This window comes from Python bivittatus, unplaced genomic scaffold (genome assembly GCF_059951505.1).
Source record: "Python bivittatus isolate LINGU-HERP-01145 unplaced genomic scaffold, Pbiv_v1 ctg000330_np1212, whole genome shotgun sequence".
Lineage (NCBI taxonomy): Eukaryota > Metazoa > Chordata > Lepidosauria > Squamata > Pythonidae > Python > Python bivittatus.
The window spans coordinates 9034978-9056736 of NW_028277058.1; the positions used below are offsets into that span (position 1 = coordinate 9034978).

The 21759-nt window shown below is 36.8% G+C and overlaps 1 protein-coding gene across 2 annotated transcripts in view; it reads right to left on the bottom strand.

Moving 5' to 3' along the window:
- The window catches only part of CPED1 (cadherin like and PC-esterase domain containing 1), a 96636-nt gene that overhangs the window by 64835 nt on the left and 10042 nt on the right, over window positions 1–21759 (bottom strand). For both annotated transcript variants that reach the window (XM_088141685.1, XM_088141686.1), the window contains exon 3: window positions 12205–12382. In XM_088141685.1, the coding sequence (XP_087997811.1) occupies window positions 12205–12382 (178 nt within the window). The remainder of the gene's footprint in view (window positions 1–12204; window positions 12383–21759) is intronic.

Consider the following 21759-nt stretch of genomic DNA (forward strand, 5'->3'; position numbering starts at 1 on the left):
TGGTGGTTAAATGATAAAGTGTCAGCCCTTCCAGGTTGTCGAGATCAGGAAACAGACTTCACAAGAAGACTAGAACTAAACTTTATTAGATAGACTATATTAATAGAATCTTACAAGTCTGACTGTTTTTCCGTCCCTCTCTCTTGTACCCTAAGGAGTCAGGGAGGAGCCACCCTGAGTCTCTTCCTAATATAAAGAGAGCTTCTACTAGATCAGTGTTGTCCAAACTTGGCCACTTTAAGATGAGTGAACTTCAACTCCCAGAATTCCCCAGCCAGCATGGCTGGCTAGGGAATTCTGGGAGTTGAAGTCCACTCATCTTAAAGTGGCCAAGTTTGGACAACACTGTACAAGATGCACAGCAGCAGAGATAAACTGGAGAGTTTGCTTACGTAGGAACTAGATGTGATGTGCTCTGCTTTTTCTCACCTTGCAATAATCTCACAAGCAGAATAGACAAATAGTAAGTTACTAGGATTTTTTAAAAAATTAATAAACATTCAAGCTTAAAACAGAGACCCAGATTTCTGTGTAACTGTAGAATTACAAACTTCCTTATCCAGACCATAAGGAAGATATATTTATTAACCTGCTCCAAAAGAGAAGCATATTAGCTCGTAACTTATTTTCTACCATTATAGTTAAAGTGAGTTGTTCGGAGCTCCAAAAGTCCTATTTCAAATGTCACATACTGTATGTTTATACATCTATTAAGCCATAATGAGGTTGGGGGTGGACTAGAATCTGGACCTTTCTATTCCTAATCCAACACCACATTGGTTCTAGTGTTTAGCTCTCCCACTCGTGCTACAATCCCAATCTCCCTGCCTACCGTTTTCCTAATTTATGAAAACTATAGTTTAATCAATAAACCATGGTTTAAATTTGCCATGCAAAACAGGGTATGAAACAAAACAGCTTCACAGCATCAGTTTATATCAGTCTTTCATACAGGAGTTCAAAGCAGCATACATAACATTCCCTCCTATTATTCCTCATAACATGTACCCTGTAAGGCTGGTAGTATTTAATTCATTTTCTGGAAAAAAATCTTATCCATTCTTAGGATTCTATTTAGATTTGCATTTCTATTCATTTGAATAGTCAAGGCAGGATTTTATATAAATCGAGCAGTTTGACACAGATATGTGGTTAATATTTTCATCAAGAAAGTAGTAGCATTATGATAAACATTTTCTGAATGCTGCCTTCTGAACAGGCCACGTGGAATGTTTAATACGGGCACTAAATGCAGATGGAAACAGAATTGTAGGAGTAGAAACACATTCTTTTATCAAGAGCTTTTGGAGTGGGTGACAACTCGGCAAACACAGGCAAGCTAGAAAAAACATCCATATATCAAACTGCACCAAGGATAAACTTGGAGATTCTAAATGATATATTTGACATCATAAAGAAGACTGAGAAGAGAATTAAAACAAAGAATAATTCTTTCTTGGTGCCTGCAAAATGATCCTACCTACCCTTTTTTGATTTAGAAGAATGAAATTAAGAAATAGATCCCATGGAAAGAGTGCTTGAGAGATGCTTTGGAAAGCGCCACACTGTAAGACAAGCAGGTTAATGGGCACCTTACGCAACATGGGTAATTTTCAACCTGCCCCTCTAGCAGTTGGATGCCTATACCAGCCTTCCCCAGGCAGGAAGGGAAAGACCATAAAAGTTGTTATTGGATAAAGTTGACAAGATCCAGAAAAAGAGAGAGGTGACAAGTTAACAAACAGAAGGCAAACTATGAAGTGGTGAATTGATGTAGCGGAAGTCAGGGTAGAAAGATGTGGAGGGTATAATGAACAGTGTTGGTGTAAACTAAATTGAATTATTATGCTCATCTTTTTTCCTACCTCGTGTATTTAATTTCTTTGGCTTGCTATTTATTACTCCTTTTCTTTGCTTTTGTATGTAATAGCATGAGGGTTATGCACGTACATTGCCCGTTGCATGTGATTTAGATATTTTCCAGCAGCAGATCCACAATGCAAGGGGGGAAAAGATCCCTAAAGGAATTTACTAGATTGGATCCAGGGGCAAATTGAGGCTGCACATACTTTATAAATATACAAAAGGGCTAAAAGTACTCTCCTATTTTGGGGATTTAACTTTTAAAATGTCCAGTATACTTACAGTAGAATTGGACTCTTAGAAGGACGATACTCCTGGTACTTTTCTGGATTGGCCATGCCAGTGTTTCTTAACCTTGGCAACTTTAAGATGTGTGGACTTCAAGCTGGGGAATTCTGGGAGTTGAAGTCCATAGATCTCAAAGTTGTCAAGGTTGAGAAATGCTGGGCCATGTGACCAGCAACCGGAAGTGTTGTGAAAGAAACTTTTACCCATTGGTGTTGGACTTTTTAAGACAGTACTTTAAAAAAAAGTAGGTAGTACTTCTTGGCCATCTCATAATATTCATAAAGAACAGCCTCCATTATTTGATCTGATGAATTTTAGTATGGATTTCTAATTTTTAAAATAGAAAATTTTACAGACAGTTAAATAGAGCAGATCAGTCTGCATTTATTAAACCCAAGCTTCAGAGGCACTGGACTACAACTTCTATTATTCACATCGGCATGACAATAACTTAGTATAGATATGATTAGTTGAGAATATTTGTCCCTTTGCTATCACTTGCAGGTTTTGGCAGACTACTTTTGGATACAGAACACCAGGCCAATTCTAGGTTGAAAGGAAATTGTAATTATTAAATACTTGCTACTATGATGAAAAAAACCTGAATGCTTGCTTCTATTTATGACAACAAGCTCTTGAGAATAAAGAGGTGCTTTACCGTTATGATTTAATGGTACATCAATACCAGTTGTAACTGAACAACGTACAAATTTCTGTCAAGCACAATAAACTATATAACATGTTACGATTGACTATACATAATAATATAAAATTTCATTATCATTGATAGTGAATAGAAAAATTACTTAGTACCATCTGTGGTTTTTTAGGCAGTGAGTCAGGTTCAATATATACTGGAGTACTGTAATTAAATGTATTGCCTTTCATATTCTGTAAAAGTATGATAGGCCATTTTCACACTTGTGATTTATAGAAATTTTTAGGGTCATCCATCCATCTCTATGGTAATATAAAGCAAGCTTGTATTCATTACTGATAAATAACCTAAATTTTATGCCTATAAAATAAAGTACTGACAGGATGAATACATGCCCTGCTATGGATAAAATAATTATACTTGCAAATTTTAATTAGGTGCCATTGAGTCAATCCCTTTACAGAAAATGCCCATCACCTTGACCTGTTCCCAGAAATAATCTGTAGCTCTTCTAAGAACATAACAGTGAATTTCTTGATTTTATCCACCCACTTTAGCCATTGTCTTTCCCTTCATCTATTTCCATGAGCTTTGCTAAGTCTAGTCATTTTTCTAGTACATCATTTGTTGGCATGTACGTTTCTGATTCCTAATCATTCGCATAACAAAGCAGTTATTTTTTATAGAATCAATGGACTGGTTCTTTTTACAGCCCCTTAATAGCAATCCCCAAGAGCCTAATTTGAAATTGGTAATCATCTTCTGTTGCCTTTTCTCGATGTCCAGCTTTCATGACCATCCGTTATTACTGGAAAACCATTGATTTAATTATTGTTACCTTGAAGAAATATCCTTCATGATCTTGGCTTAGTTTGTTATTACCCTCCTTTGTAGAATTAATGCCCTCTTTATTTGTCTAACACAAAATCCATCTTCATCTGTGCTTAGTTCAAGAAAGTAAAACTATCTACCACTTTCATTTCTTGACTGTCAACTGTAAATTTGCTAAGTAGGCTGGCTGACACCACCTTTTACTTTTGTGTAACATTATACTCTCTGCATATCTTAAATTGTTATATTTCAGTCTACAATTTTGGTTACAGCTATTATCTCTTCCAATCCTACAATTATTACATTTGTTCTACAAGTTTAACAGATATGGGCTCAACATACATTTCCTTTGCTATTCTGAACCGCTCTGTTTCTCCAAGCTCATTTCTTACATCTTCTTGTTCATCTTAAATATTACGTAGAAGAATAATCAGATTTCTGGCATGCCTTTTAGCTTTAATATATTCTGGCATAATCTACATAGTTAAAGGCTAGCTATAGTTAATCAAAGGTAACTTTTAAATTTTCTTGTTTTTTCCATTATCCATCTTATGTTAACTACCTGATCTCCTGTCCTTTTCAGAAATCCCCCTGTTCATTTGGCTTTTCTCTCTCCATCTATAGCTGTATTTTTTCTTTGTAAGATCTTTCAACACAAAACTTTGCTTACAGTGAAGGTGATGAATAGATTTAGAGGATTAGATTTGGTAGACAGAGTGCCTGAAGAACTATGGACGGAGGTCCGTAACATTGTACAGGAGGCAGCAACTAAAACCATCCCAAAGAAAAAGAAATGCAAGAAAGCAAAATGGCTGTCTGATGAGGCTTTACAAATAGCTGTGGAAAGAAGGAATGCGAAAAGCAAGGGTGAAAGGGAAAGATATAAGCAACTGAATGCAGATTTCCAGAGAATAGCAAGGAGAGATAAGAAGGCCTTCTTAAATGAACAATGCAAAGAAATTGAGGAAAACAATAGAATGGGGAAGACTAGAGATCTCTACAAGAAAATTGGAGATATGAAAGGAACGTTTAGTGCAAAGATGGGCATGATAAAGGACAAAAAAGGCAGGGACCTAACAGAAGCAGAAGAGATTAAGAAGCGGTGGCAAGAATACACAGAAGAACTATACAAGAAAGATCTTAATGTCCCTGATGTCCATGCTGGTGTGGTCACTGACCTTGAGCCAGACATCCTAGAGAGTGAAGTCAAGTGGGCCTTAGGAAGCATTGCTAACAACAAAGCTAGTGGAGATGACAGTATTCCAGCTGAGTTATTTAAAATACTAAAAGATGATGGTGTTAAAGTGCTGCACTCAATATGCCAGCAAGTTTGGAAAACGCAACAGTGGCCACGGGATTGGAAAAGGTCAGTTTATGTTCCAATTCCAAAGAAGGGCAACGCCAAAGAATGCTCAAACTATCGCACAGTTGCACTCATTTCACATGCTAGCAAGGTTATGCTCAAAATCCTACAAGCTAGGCTTCAGCAATACATGAACCGAGAACTACCGGATGTACAAGCTGGGTTTCGAAGAGGCAGAGGAACTAGAGATCAAATCACCAACATTCGCTGGATCATGGAGAAAGCACGAGAGTTCCAGAAAAATATCTACTTCTGCTTCATTGACTATGCAAAAGCCTTTGATTGTGTGGATCACAACAAACTGTGGCAAATTCTTAAAGAGATGGGAGTACCAGACCACCTTACCTGTCTCCTGAGAAATCTGTATGCGGGCCAAGAAGCAACAGTTAGAACCGGTCATGGAACAACCGATTGGTTCAAAATAGGGAAAGGTGTACGACAAGGCTGTATACTGTCACCCTGCTTATTTAACCTATATGCAGAGTACATCATGAGAAATGCCAGGCTGGAAGAATCACAAGCCGGAATCAAGATTGCAGGGAGAATCATCAACAACCTCAGATATGCGGACAATACCACCCTAATGGCAGAAAGTGAAGAAGAACTAAAGAGCCTCTTGATGAGGGTGAAAGAGGAGAGTGCAAAAGCTGGCTTGAAACTCAACATTAAAAAAACTAAGATCATGGCATCTGGACCCATCAATTCCTGGCAAATAGAAGGGGTAGAAATGGAAGCAGTAACAGACTTCATTTATTTGGGCTCCAAGATCACCGCAGACGGAGACTGCAGCCATGAAATTAAAAGACGCTTGCTCCTTGGGAGGAAAGCTATGGCAAGCCTAGATAGCATATTAAAAAGCAGAGACGTCACCTTGCCGACAAAGATCCGCATAGTCAAAGCTATGGTTTTTCCAGTAGTAATGTATGGCTGTGAGAGCTGGACCATAAAAAAGGCCGAGCGCCGAAGAATTGATGCCTTTGAACTGTGGTGCTGGAGAAGACTCTTGAGAGTCCCCTGGACTGCTAGGAGGTCAAACCAGTCAATCTTAAAGGAAATCAACCCTGATTGCTCATTGGAAGGATCGATAATGAAGCTCAAGCTCAGATATTTTGGTCACCTAATGCGAAGAGAGATCTCTTTGGAGAAGACCCTGATGCTGGGAAAGATTGAAGGCAAAAGGAGAAGAGGACGGCAGAGGATGAGATGGTTAGATAGCATCACTGAAGCAATGAGCATGAAACTGAGCAAACTCAGGGAGGCAGTGAAGGACAGGAAGGCCTGGCGCAATATGGTTCATGGGGTCACGAAGAGTCGGACACGACTTAACGACTAAACAACAACAAATGTAGACCAATTTTTTTCCATAAATGACACTCCTTGAAATCAGAAAAAGAAACATACTGTACGTTTTAAATAACAAGCAAACAAATCATAACAATCCAAGCATTTCATTATTTTTTTCCACTTCTTTTTTTTTCTTTTTTTATTTTAGAGAACTTTCAAATTTTTGGAAAACATGCATCATGTGGCATTCCCCATCCTACTTCCTATACAGGAGATGTATTACATTTATTTGTAATTAGTTTCTAAAGTAAATTTGTTCATCCAGGATCTCTGAACTTAAAACTATAGTGTTTAATGCCTTTTTTTCTGGAATAGACCTCTGTTATCCAATTAAATTATTCTAGTACAATGCAAGAACTACCATAAACACTATTTGCAAGTAGATTATAAAAGTTTTCAACTCCTGTCCATTCTGGAATCTATGTAACAACATATTTGATAATCAAGTCTGCCAATGACTACATTTCCCTTGGCTCCCTATATTCCTAGTCACAACTCTGTACCCATCCCAAGATATTGAATATTTGATTCCTTACCCTTCCTATTCTTAAATAAGGATGCTTCTTAACTATCTGCTTCTTACAACCAAATGTCTCCATTCTCATTGTCAACAATATTAAATATTACCAAATTTGTTTTCTGTTTATGGGATCAATTCACCTGACCACTGTGCTCTGTGCCCGCCAATTAGTTGTATACTGATTTCTTAATTGATCTGTCTTCATATAAGCGTCCTGAACAGCTCATAAACATAACATTTTATTCAATACCATTTAGTTTTCACCTACTATTGCGTGGTGGGTCCTGTAGTTATTCCAGCTATGTTATGGCTAGCTTAACTTGTAATTCCCATAACAAATTTGTTACTGTTGTTATAGTCCTTGAAAGGATTGGGCTTAACCCTTAAGTAATCAGTGCCTGCAGCTGTATCTGAGATCCTGGATTTAAATCATGCATAGTCTGGTGCTTCATATTACTAGGACAGTCCTGCCTTTTTAATGTCTTCATACTTAAAGCTTCAACCATTCATGATGTAATTCTAGTGCGCCTACTGTATTCAAGCAATTTATTTATTAGCATATGTTATGATCAGTCTCAGGTAGGATTGCACGTTTCATTATAAAATATCACCTATAATGTAAGAGAACTCATGAAGTTTCCGTTGTCAACCAAACCATTGACCATACAATGTGCACAAATAATGTGAAACTTTTACTTACCTGCTGTAAAGTTAGCACATACTCTCTTTTGCTAAAGTACTGGATTAAAGGATACAATTAAAAGTATACTGTACTTTCTTTTCCATAGCAAAATAAAACATGGAATGTTTTATTAGAAACAAAAAGATAAAGTTTCTGATATTACAACCATTGGCAAGATCTATCTAAGAGAGAATATAATAAGACTTACATTCTTATTTACTCTACAGTGTTTTTATGTTTTAATATATTTCTCTAGTGATTTCTTGGTTAATGGTGCAAGAACGTTTTGGACTTGTATTCGCATCAATAGGCTCCAGTCATGTTTATTTAACCTTCACTCTGTTGGACTGTTTACACTCCTGGAACATGTTCAGATTTCTTTACATTTCTCAGACTTTCTTATTTATAAAGGCTGAGCTTCTTGTGACCTCTCTATTCATACTTCCTTTACCCCCCAGCAATAAAAAGAACAAAATACCCAGTGTCCTATTTATTTATTTTCAAATCTTTTACTTGCTTAAAGGAGTGGCTTTTCAATTATAAATGAAAATGGTAACCAGATGTTTACAGACCATGCCAGCATTTTCCCTTTAGGCTTCTAATGTTTTTATTACTCTTAGTTAGAATATTAGGCCCTTTATTTTTAATTTTAAAAAAAAACTTGCAAACAGCTTGCATTCTGTAAACATTGCTTTGTTGTATACATGACTGCAGTTGAAAGCACAGCTTATTTTCTCTTTTCCATGCTACTTTTCCATGTTGTTAATTGATCAACATATAAATTTACCCGTGGAAAGAAAAGTATCTGAAAGAAAAATATCCAACCTGATTGGATATATTTGTACATGAAAGTAGACCAGAATTATAAAGGACTCAGGCTTATCAAAACTGGATTGCTCTAGTTTTGCTTCTCCTTCCAACTGAGTTGGATGAACTAACTCAGATGACTTCAAATAAGACCAAGCAAAGGCCTACAACAAGCTATGCTCTTACAGATCTAGCTTGGTAAATAGTTTACTGCATTCAGGATTAATATATTCTGGGTGGTACATAAGCAAAGTATGGATGGAGTGGATGAGAAGGCATCAAGGCATCACTGCACCCACCACTGCAGTGTTTCTCAACCTTGGCAACTTTAAGATGTGTGGACTTCAACTCCCAGGCTTCCCCAGCCCAGGGAATTCTGAGAATTCAAGTCCACACATCTTAAAATTGGTAAGGTTGAAAAACACTGCACCACTGTGTTGCTTACAGTGGGACACAGCTCGTGAATAAAGATAATTTATTTATATTACAGCTTGTAACACTTGGATTCAAAGGCAAAAAGGCGCTTCTGAGCAGGCAGGAGCATAAACATGGCCACTGTCTACAATTCTTAAACCAGCTACAACTTTTTCCAGGATCACATGGCTGCCTTCCAGCCTATTTATCTTTAAATCCAAAACAATGCATAGCCCTAATCTATGTGAAATATTCATATCCAAGAAATTGATATAGAAAACTGTTTTGTCGTAATGTTATCATTGACAGAAAGTGGCATGATAACTCAGGGTTATTAAAAACAGGGGTTAGTGACAAATTCTCTTACAATAGGAATGACCCACCTTCTGCAGAATGCCAGGCCTCAACTGATTTTTACAACTCTTGGAACTGAAAGCAAAGAATTACTCATCTTTATGACATCTAAAGCAGTGTTTCTCAACCTTGGGAACTTTAAGATATGTGGACTTGAACTCCCAGAATTCCCCAGCCAACAAGACTGGCTGGGGAATTCTGGGAGTTGAAGTCCACACATCTTAAAGTTTCCAAGGTTGAGAAACACTGATCTAAAGGATTAGGAATCACAATTCTTATTAGTACTATTTTTCTTCTGGTTGACAATATTTAATATTTCATAGCATGAACTGCATCTTCTTTAAATCTCAAAAGGTTGAAAAAAAAAACTTTGGAAAACTTGCTACAGAGAGCTGTAAAAGAAAGAAATACACCCACTAAATAATAAATAAAATGAGCAACAGTGTCTTACAACAACTGTGCTGTTTTACAACTACTTACTTTGCAACTGCATTCTTAATTTGTTATCTACTATAATTTTGTATTTTTTCCCATTCTAAACAGTCACAGTCTGCTGCTTCTTTAGAAGCTGTGTAGGACTACTTCATCCGTGGATGTATAGCTCCATTTCATTTCCTAGATTTATTTAGGGATTGACACAATGAGGTCATATTAAAAGCTATATTTAGATGATATATATCTCCCCTGAAATCTGTGCAGCTCCCACCCTGTTTGAATTCTGTAAGACCTTGAAGACCTGGTTGCTGGCCCTGGCCCTGGTTTAAAATGGATGGAGCCCCTTGTTGGATGTGTTTTGCTCTATGTTTTTTGTACAGAGTAACCAGACCCCATCTTGTTCTATTCTATATTGTGTTTTTATTATTTATTTTATTGTCAGCTGCCCAGTGTAGGTTTGGAGTAGGCAGCACCTTAACTGAATGAATGAAATCAATAAATAAATCTTGTTCTTTACAACTCTTGAACATAAAATGTGGACTCCCATAGTTGAAAAGCAGATAGTCTGACCGGTTCTTGTTTATCTTGGCCTTTCCCAATGTGATGTCCTCCAGATGTCTTGAGTTAGCAACTCTAAGAAGCTCCAGCCAGCATGACCCATCGTTAAATACCTATCCATCTATCAGGTCCCTAGAAGAGCACTTTCTTTGTAGCAGTGCCTGTCCTCTGGAATGAGGTCCCCCCCCCCCATATCCAAATAGCCTCCACTCTGCTGGTGTCTTGAAAGCCCTTGAAGACCTGGCTGCTTGCCCAGGCCTTTGGCAAGGATGACTGAAGCCTCCTTTTAGACTATGTTGGGTTGTTTTCCTTTGTTCCCACCCGGTTTTGTCATCCTGCCATCTTTACCCTTCTTTTTGTCTATTGTTGTTTTTCTTTATTTTTAATGTTTTAAACAATTTTTAATCTGCCCAGAGTTGGTGGGAGTCAGGCAGCATATACATTTATATAATAACAATAATATGGAATTTTCTAAAAGTAGAAGAATAAGAAATGTAGGTGGAACTGTGGGTAAATGTGCAATTAGTATATAATTTGGCTGGTGTGGGTCTTCCAGGCTGTGTGGCCGTGGTCTTGAAGTTTTGTTTCCTAATGTTTCCTAACGTTAGGAAACAAAACTTCAAGACCACGGCCACACAGCCCGGAAGACCCACACCAGCCATTGTATGCCGGCCGTGAAAGCCTTCAACAATACACAGTATATAATTTGTTAATGGACTAGACTATGTTTTCCTCATAAGATATATCGTTATGTTTTTAGTGTTTCCAAAAAGACAATCCCATTGTGAATTGCAATTTATTATTAACAGCAACAGAACAACTTTGCAACCCCAATTTTATCCCATCCCCATGGCCCCAATGTTATCGCATTCCTGGGAAGCCTTAACCTGCTATTTTCCATACTACAAAACACTAGTTAGATAGAATACAGCAAGCAGAGATGATGCTATCATTATGCCAACAGCTCTTTTGATTGCCACAAGTGAGGACAAGCTTCCACTCTGCCTCCCTAGTGAGAAAAGGATCTACATGTGATGTCAAAAAGTCTTGGCCATAAGGCATATTTGTTGTAGAAAGAAGACCAACATTAATCGTAAAATTATGCTTGAAAGTCATTTCCTTTAGTAAGAAGGAAAGTCTAGTTTCTTTGTGATTAAACACAACAGCTGGAGCACAACATTACCAAAGTTCCAATGTGAATGAAACTTTTCCAGCTATCTTTCTTTAAATCAACAGGTTTTTTTCCCCTCCTTCATAAAGTTTGTACTGAGCCAAGTACAGTTTAGATTTAAAGTTATAGAAAAGAAAAAGAATGAACTACAGGCTTTTGACACAGAACCAGATAAAGGCCTGATTTGGATATAATGAGAAATCATGGTTTTCTTTTACAACAGCTGCAGTAATTCTTAGTCACTGTAGACTTTCTGCAATACACTTTAGTCATATATATTTATGGGATTAAACCTCAAAGGACTATTGCTTGTTTAAACCAAGGTTTGAGAACAAGTCAGGATCTGATATGACAATTTCCCGAGTTTGGATGCCATGGGAGTTGCAATTTCTTTAAAACTCCAGATGGAGAAAGGTGGAATTCTTGCCACAATTCTTTCGAGTAGCAAGAAATCTTAGTTTGCTAATATGTACTGTATAAACTAGATACAAATACAGCAACTAACTATCAGGAGGAATCTAAACAAGCCACTCTTCATTTCAGATGTAAATTCATTCAAATATAAATAGATTTTAAGCTTCACTGGGCCAAAGTCAAAGAAAGTATCTAGAACAAACGAATTCCCTGCTGTTATCTCTTGAAACTGTTGTTAGTTTATTATGCTTTTAAGATGATTCTGCTTAGGAACTTGGCTCGTTCTTTTATGCTTTCTGATTACTCTGTTTTCTTGAATTTCTTTTGGGAATAAGAAATAATATCATGTTTAAACAGTAAATAAAACAGTAGGTGCTATGGCAGGCCAAAATAAGGGCCAATGAACTCCTAACCAAAATGATTTATCAACTCTATAATATATGGTCATTTAAAAACAAAAATGGAATCATGTTACAGTTAGGAAATAACTGAGCATTCTCACCTGGATTTAGATTTTCATGTCTGCTTAGCTTCCTGTCTTCAAGGACTGTAACTCTATAACTGTGTTGCATAAGGATTTGCTGATATAACTGAAGATCTTGTTCACTGCCAGAAGAAGGGGTGTATAGTATTACTTCTCTGGCTTTGTTTCTAAAGAATTTAAACATGGTATCCTCAATCTGAAACAAGAAAGAGATATTCATGCATTACATCAAGCAATGAAATGCCAAGGACCATGAGATGATGACATAGAAAACTGGATCAGTTTTTCCTTAGAACTGTTTCAGAGAACCCTGTTATTCACAAAATTACAATAATCATAGAAGAATGTGGGCAATGAACATCTGATGCTCTGCTGACTCCCTTTGGACTCCCTTTCTTATGAATAGTAGTACTGCTGGGAAGGAAGCTCCCATATAGTAATGGCCCAGTTTGTCACTACTTCATTTTGAGAATGGCACAGAAGCCTGACCATAGCTTTCTCATCCCTGGTACATTGCAGGGAATTGGACTACAACTCTCAAAATTCTTTGGTTCACTATATTCACAGAATGCTAAATTAGCAAAACAAGCCCTACCCCAGAGTAGGCATCCTGTGACACACCCAATGTTGCTGAACTGTTACCGCCAGCATTTCTAGGAAATGTGTCCAATGATGAGAGTGACTGCTGTAACTGCTGTTATTCAGCAGTATTTGGAGGGCTAAAGATTGTCAATATACTGCCCTGTACAGTATATTTTCCACATTATCAAGAACTGGTGCATATTTCTGATGTTGCTTAATTTGTTGCTTAAGCAGATGATTTATGTTAAATAATAATCTAACTGTTGATAAGCAGAACATGAATGCTGCATACCATTTAATCAACACTGAGGGTTTTCATAATAGCATGTAAAATTCTGTGTTTCATTTGCAACAAACAGCTTGTTCTACATAAACAGCCCATGATTTGAGACTTCCAGGGGCAGACATAGAAGACCAAACTGAACACACTTTAAATGGAATCTTGGAGGAAGGGAAATTAAATGAAGATTGCTTCAACTGAGGAGGGGGGATAATTAATGAGATTACAACAAGTTTAGAAAGCAAATTTATTTTTTGCTATAGCTTTGCAGAACATCTCCTTCTGAAGGTAGTATTTGACTACAATTTTGTTATCCCCTACAAAAGATAAAACTGGAAGTTAAAAAAGGTGAACAATCAAAGCTTTGGGATTGCTAAATGACTGGCATGCTTACAAGAACAATTGTGCAAACACATGGTTATGAACCTCAGAATGGGCATTGTTGAACAGAAGAAAGGCAGATCTTTCAGAGTAAACAAGTCTAGTTCAAAATGCTTTGAGTTCTTGATTAGCCTGGTTAGTTAGCTATAAAGTGATGTTCACAACAGTCTTTTTATCAGTTACAGGAAGTTGCTTTATGTTACACTTGGCTCAAGTGTTAAATTATTTTCAGGAAGGAGACACATAACTATGTCTAATCTTTGATGAATGACTAATACTTTTCTGGTTTAATACAGAACACACATCTTTTCCAATTACAATCAATACATTTATCACCTGTTAACATATTTTATTCACCTTTTTACTATATGTTTAAGCTCAAGACTATTTAGAATATTCCCATCAAATGCATTGTGTTTACAAGCAAAAGTAATACGAGTGAAAAGGAAGTAAGTGCATGGGAATAATATTACAGTCCTGTAAGTTTATCCTCTCTCTGTCCTTGCCATATTTATAACCCATTTGTCTAATAGTGAGGAATGAAATGCTGTTTAACCTCAAAACACCTCTTCTTCTGGAACAACCTTTCTTCTTTCTATCCTGTTCTACTACTTTCTTATCTTTTCCCTCTCCTATATGACTATTGTCAGTTTGAGATTTACTAAAATCTAGGTTTTTTCCGTACTGAGTACAAGCTGTCTCAAAAATAATAGCACAGTCAAAATTTGGCTATTTGTTCTATAAATCAGAATAAAAATTCTAAAAATGTTTAATAAGTATATATATATACAGAATATAATATTATTAAAATAATCATAATCATAATCATAAACATTGTGATGATTGATATTTATTTAGGTGACTGTCCTATTACTTCCTGCATACTGCCATGTATTGGCTTTGACCAGATTCCAAAAGCCAGAATACAACATTCAGTTTTGAAATTCAGAGGAAGAGTAACAAGGAGAAATTTGCAAGGAGTGGATTTCCATGGAAAATCTTGCTTTCTCTTAGATTCAGAACAAAGTTAATGAACAAACTTATTTTGCAAAATTGTACTGTGTCTTGACTTTTGCAGCATGCACACTAAATAAAACTAATGCTTGTTTTTAAAAAGAATGGAGGACATAAAATGCTACAACTAAAAGCCAAAATATATGCCTTTAAACTTTTGGAAGCCAAAAGACCGACATGCTCTACATTTTTAGTGGAGCATGGTCAAATATGGTTTTCCTAGTAGAGCATATAGCAATACACATATGTGTGTATAGAATTTAACTGTGAACATTGGGGCAGGAAGAAAGAGTTAAAATCTACATTCCCTTCTATATGCCAAAGTTGTGATACCATTGCTCAGCTGATATTTGCAGGCATTTCATAATTCTTATCTGTTCTTATATCTCTTTCTGTCAGCAGTATTTTGCCCCTCTGAAAGGGAGGAGATAATCTTACAAAGTTGTATTAAAATGTTGTTTGTATACTCCAGAATCAATTTTAGTGAGTTGTGGTAGAAAAGTCATGTCGGGAATCAATGTTACAGGCAAGAGCTTTATCATGGAAGAATTGAAATATTGTGGGAATAGAGGGCACCCATTGTTACAACATATAAAACAGCATTTGACAGAAAACAGCAAAATTTGGTCATGTTACTTTATTCAGTTCCATTTTAGAACCAGATTAGTTCACCTTAAGAGGAAGTAAAATCTGAGCCATACTGAGCAGGCTTTGACAGTACTATATCCCTAATTTCCACATATAAAGCCTTGTACTACCTGAATGCAATACTCCTATGAGTCATCTCCTATGATCCAGTGGAATGTGGCAGATGGGAGAATGTTTTCTTGAGTTTACTATCTAAATGCCAGGTAAGAAGAGCCAGCAAGGAAGCACAAGAGACAATTTTAGTAACTTGTCTACCACAGTTACAGTCTGGGAGCCTGCCAAAGTCTAGTTATCTTCACACCTCTCACAAAACCTTTTGATTCATGCTAGCTTTTGGTAATTCAGTTTAAGTCAAAGAATGCCTTGTACCATGAAGCATCAAAAGTTATGGATCAAATCAGTCTTTGTTCATTCATATTGCTCCTTTTATATATATATATTTTAACTAGCTGAAGGGACTGAGATCTTAAAAATAGCATCCAAATACTGAATAAAGTATCTGGGCCACTATGCCTTTTGGTAGCTGAATCTCTTCATTAAACTCCCATTTCCTCCCTAAATTAGTTAGCTTTAACATGTATGATTGAATCTGGGGTCATAATAATTATCATAGGCTTCTCTGTTTTCTATCATAACTTTGTAGGTGAGGTGCTGAAGGCATTGGAACAGATCCCTTGGTAGAGGTAAGTAGATACTGGGTTCACTACTCTCTGGATAGAGAGATGTGTGACTGGATGAATTCTGTCCCCAAACCCATAAGTGGCCCCAATTATACTTACCTAAATCTGACTACCTATTTCCTGCCATTTGACATAATCTGAAAAATAAAGAACTTGAATTTCAACATTTCAAAAGATTTCCCCAAATGAATGCCAAACTCAGAAAAACAGTTCTGTAAGAACTATACGCTTATCAAAATGAAGAAATAAAGAAGTCTTCCAGATCAAGAGAGAAAGAAAAGGCCAGAAAGCCAGAAAGACACCAACAAGTGTGTGAACACAATCCCACCCTTTTGTGTCATTAACCCACTGTAACCAGGGTTTCCCCTAAAATGTTAACTATGAGCCCTGGCCTGCAAAACATCTGTCTTCTGCTCTAAGGACACTCAAATGGATGATTTCAAGTTTGGGTCTTAAAGAATTAAACGGGATAAATAAGTACATAGGGACAAAAATAGTTTATTTTTATGATTTTATCAACAACACTTGTCCATCGGCAGTCCCTGTCAGAGGTTACACTACTATGTTTGTAAAAGGTGAACAATTGGAACAATTGGAAACCTTTTCTCTAACTGATCTAATTTGCCTGAAGAACTGTAAAGATACCACCACTGTCAGTCCAACATGCATTTTTAATTTCTGTTTTTAACATTAGCAAATAAAATTTGACAGAATAAATACTTAGTAATAATGTAACATGACTGGAATATAGCCAATCCCAGCAGTTATTTTTCCATCATGGACAGTGATCATCATTAAAAAATAGGCCTCTTCTGAAAAAAAAAAATCATTGCATATGTACAACAGATCATCCAACATCACATTTTCAAAGTGTCTAGATAAAAATGTAAAACATTGTATTAGATTCTTGGTCTGAAAGGAATGAAGTTCAGCTTATGTTCTCTGTAAACACTCATCAAAATGTAGGTGTAGAAACAATATAATGTGTAATGTATCAAGATCTATAACAATATAATAAAAAAGGGAAAAAATAAAAATGCAGGTGTTTTGAACTTTTTCTTCAGATTTATTTATTTCATTTGGTTTTGGCGCTAATAAACTCAGAGCGGCTTGGGGTGCTTCAGATAGCACAAAATGTAAAATAAGGTTCATTTGGCATTTTGCCATGAGTGTTTTCCACTATAAAAGGCTGATGTAGCACTAATTGAATAAATATGCTTGAACTGAAGCATAAAGAATTTGGCATTCATTAGTAGAAACTGTAGTTCCCCTTTGAAATTCAGGAAACTTCATTTTCAAATTATGCTAGAGAGCAGGAATACTTTCAGGGCACAAACCAGATGTTTGATTTTGCTCTGCATGTGTTAGAGGTTTGGAAGATCCAGTTCAAACTGCAGGGATTATTTCAGTCTTAATTCAGTTAGGGTCTGTAGGCAATGAATGAGACTGTCTGCTGCCCTCCAGACCTTTTTGACTTCAATTCCCATCAGTACTAGTCACATGAACTTTGGCAAGGGATTGTGGGAACTGAAACTCAAAACTTCTGCAAGGCTTCTATTGGTTTATATTGTAAATTGTAGAGTGAGCTAAATAGTAAAACTGAAATCAAATGAGATATTTCCACTTTTCTCCCCATGTGCTCTCAACCTCAACTCTAGAGGCCCTAACCCTCTACAGCAGAATTTGAGTCTGTATTTTGAGTGCTAGGAAACAAGGTGAAAAAGAAAAAGAAGTCCATTAGTTCAGTACTGAATTTTGCCCTTTATCATTTTTTACCCTAACAGGTCCATCTAACAACCTATAATGTTTTACTTTCCCTTTTAAAATATTTTATATATACTGTGATTAATTCACTTCAAAGTCTATTTCAGTCAAAGTTTTGTAACTATTATTTTAAGTAAAAAGCTTGTCAGTCTGGATGAGATGTCCCATCTTTTGAACAAGTACTATTCCAACTGTTAAGTCGTTCCGTTCATAAAATATTAACATCACTATTCATATTATTCCCATTATCAGTTTTGGTCTGATGTTATAGAAACTATGCTCCACTTATCCCAAGGTTTGCCAATCTTAATTTTTTCTGCTCCATTTTTAAGTCATTAAATCTACATCATAGATTTTAGAATCTTGGCATGAAAAGGCTTATATCCACAGAGGAAAGCAGTTTGCTCAAACTGATTATCCTTTTGCTGGCTTTCATACCCTTATGCTGAAAGGATATGATCTTACATTCTCTTTGGCAAGAGAATGATTTGCCATACTCAAAAACATTTTTTAAACATCTAACTATATGTACTATTTTAATGAAGTGTATTTATCAGGTTAAACAAGTCAAAAAATGAATAACCAGATGTTAAGACATGCAAGATTATGGAATCTTGAACATAAATTAGCATTCGGACCTGCATGTATATATAGCACTTTACTTTTTACAAAAAAGTAAAATAGCTGATGTAGTTAATTCTGGGGATAGAAAATAGTCCTAGAGAAGAGACTTGCAGCCAACATTTTAGAGGACTGGTCTTAAGAGTTTCTGCGAAAAGGGGGAAAGATGCCCAAGATCACATGGGATCTTATGAGATATCAGCTGGTTGATTATTGGAAAAAGAATTCTTGGGAGGCACAAAATGGTGCGATTAGAAGGACACCCCTGTTCTTGTGCTCTTCCAGGATAGCCCTGTAATCTTGCTGAGGTATAGATTTAGAATCTTCATCCTCAGTATTCTCCATTTTTGAAAAGCAGTTTTTTATTGGATGGCGAAAGAAGAAAAATCAGTAGAACCAAGAATTTTATATGAACGACCGACATTCTCATATGCCCATGTTGTGGCCAAAACCTGGCTCACCGAAAGCTTTGAAGATACCACATAATTTTATTGGCATGCAATCAATAAACAGTATATACTGGACTCCCAGCAAAGCATTGGCACTTTGCTGAACAGCCATGAGCAAAAGCAGAACCCGAGCTTATATACCTTTGGCCTACTACATTGCAAAGACAAGACAAAGACAAAGGCTGACACAGTGGAAATTACAGTATGATGTTGGAATATTTTAGATAAACCCATCTGGGTGACCTTATTATTATTTACCCCTTCCTCCTAGGTCAGCATGCTGGCCATACTATCTTTGAGATATGGCCAGGGGACATAAGCAATTTGGTTTACTGGACCACTGGCCCCTGTCTGATTCCTCCCCCTGTCGCCACTCAGGATCAATTAGCTTGCTGTGAATGTTTTCTTACGAGGGCACTTTAAGGAGTTCATATGTATGGGGGCAGGGAGGGGGGAGAATCTCAGAGGTTTAGGAGTGAATGCTGCTTACATATATATGGGGGGTACCTTTTACCTCCACACATATACCACACATATCACACTGCTGATAAAGCTGCATCACAAGTTATCCACAGGTTTGCATGTTCAACTGAACTGACTTGAAGGAGGTATTTTTTCTGCTTTTCTCTCATTATGCATCAGTACATATTGTTCTATTAGTTAATGTTGCACTTTAGATCAGTGTAATATCACTCCTTGCTTTGCATGTGTTTAGCGTTTTTATATCTCTGAGGTTTTTAAAATGATCCTTGTTGCACTGGTAGAATTGCTAGCACAGAGACAGAATTAATATCATCAGAAAAAGAATACAAAGGATTGTAAACACAACCTTGCAGGAATGAGGAATGGATATGTCTTTTCTTAGAATTAGAATCATTAGAGGCAACAGAACTGCTGGTGGCTTAGAAGGGCCCCACTTTGTACCTCCCTAGCATGGAAAAAGGTTATTTAAAGGGAAGGGTAACCAGGTTTAACCACACCCACTTTAGGAAAACATTTTATAAATACATTTTGTAAATCTTCTATGGATAGCCCCATTCAGTGATGGATTAGGATATTATCTCTGTTAGGTATCATTAATTTCATCAAAATTGTGAGCTCTTAAATTGGAGATACAATTTTTTTTTTTAAGCCTACAGAACAGCAGATTTCAGATTATCAAACATAACTTCTTTAGCTACACTTCTGGATATCTAGAAACCACAAAAATTGGTTTTCCCCTCACCATTTTGCACCACTTTGAGACTGGTTCTGGACTAACTGATCTCAGGATAGTGTTTGTTTTGAGACATGAGTTTTTTTCCTGGCTCCATTGGTTATTTGAAACCAAAGCTAAACATGATTTATTTATTTTTTTGGCCATGTTGCAACTTTGCAGACCTTGTGGGCAGGGGCTCCTGCCTCTTGAGTTCAAACAAACATTACTTTCCCCCATTTCCCCCAGAAATTTGCAGGTGTGTTCCTGAAGTTTTCTTTTTCTAGTACACTGTGCATTGTTCAGAACTTATGCTTTGCTTTCCCCAACTCAGCCATTCTAACAACATGCAATCATGGTCATAGATATTGGAAAAGTGTGTTTATTGCAAAGTTTCTAACATACTAGCATTGTATCAAAACAGCTAATAAGTGGTCCATTCCCCCACCTGATCAACTGCAGTTATAATAATAAAAAGGCAAGAAAACAAACTTAACTTGATCAAAATGAACTTTAGTAAGTGGTAGGGCCCTGGAAGACCACCACAGAACTGTCTGTGTATCCCAGATTTTCCAGCAGCCCCCCATGCCTGTGTCTCATCATTCACTGACTCTTTGAAGAAACATTGGAAGGTGTGAAGATGGTAGCACATTCTGCAGTTGGCAACCATGGCCAGGAACTTTTCCACAGATCAATCTCATGCAGCAGTTACAATTGTTCCTGAATCTGGACACTCTTCTCACAGTCACCCATAACATAATCATTTCCCATTTGGAATACAGCAATGTTTTCTTACTCCGGCAGATCACTCAAAAATTATAGATAGTCAGGATGTAGTGACACAAGTAGTAATGGGCACATCTTGTTTGTGCCCTGGTAACACCACTGCAATTGAGACAGCCTATAAGTTTGATTAAATACATAAATAAAACAAGAGTTTTAATCAAATGTCATCTTTTCATGACAAAACAGAGAGCAGAATTCTCTGTTTAAAAGACAAGTAAGAATGTCTTTTCATTTCATTTTTAATACGAGACGTCTTGCTAGCCTCTGGCATTCTCTATAACTGACATAATTTCAGAGTAACTTCTATTTAAATATGATGTTGGCTCAGGAATTTGTTCACCAACCAGATAATTATTGTCCAATTATTCCCCCCCTCCCCACCTATTTGCTTGTTTGAAGATGAGTTCTGCAGGAGCTCTCACTCTTTAAAATTCTCTTGGGATAAATTATAACTTTGGTACAAACATAATCCACCAATGAAAATCACATTGGAGGACATCCTGAAGCTGGCTAATTTGCCTGGAATCACTCAGCCCATCCACATACTAAACACAACCATTTGCTTTCTAAATTGGATGCTCAAAACAATTATTTCTGTGGTGAGTTTGTCTCCCCAACTGGGTAATGTAAGAAATGTCACGGATTAGAAATCCTTAGAAGTCATTTTGCACTGCATTTTAACGATGTGTTATATAAAGCTGTATGTAAACACCAAGAGCACCAAGAGCACCAAGAGCCTCAGACCAGAAGGAAAAAAGCTAATCATAGTGGAGTTATGTCACAACAGTGAATGCATTGCTAGAGGAAAAAGGGTAGGTCAACATTGTCAGCCGCATTCAGTTTAGACGCTTTAGGAATGGTCAAACTAAATTGGTTGAGACCACCAGAAATAGTGAGTTCTGTTGGACCAACTGTGAGTTATCATATCCAACAGTGCCAAAAATCTGATAGAGGTTTGCAGGGCCACCCTTGTCATTAAGCAAAATAAAGAAGTTGTTTCATTTAGCAGATGCTGGGAGGTGACAGTGGGATGTTGGAGAAGAAACCTGTATATGACATGGCCTGCCCTGTGCCCTAAACTAGCCTGTTGCCTTCACATATTCATGTTGAAGAAATATACCGTTATCCATCTAATCAATGTAAGGAAGCTTGAAATAAGGAAGTGGAATGTCA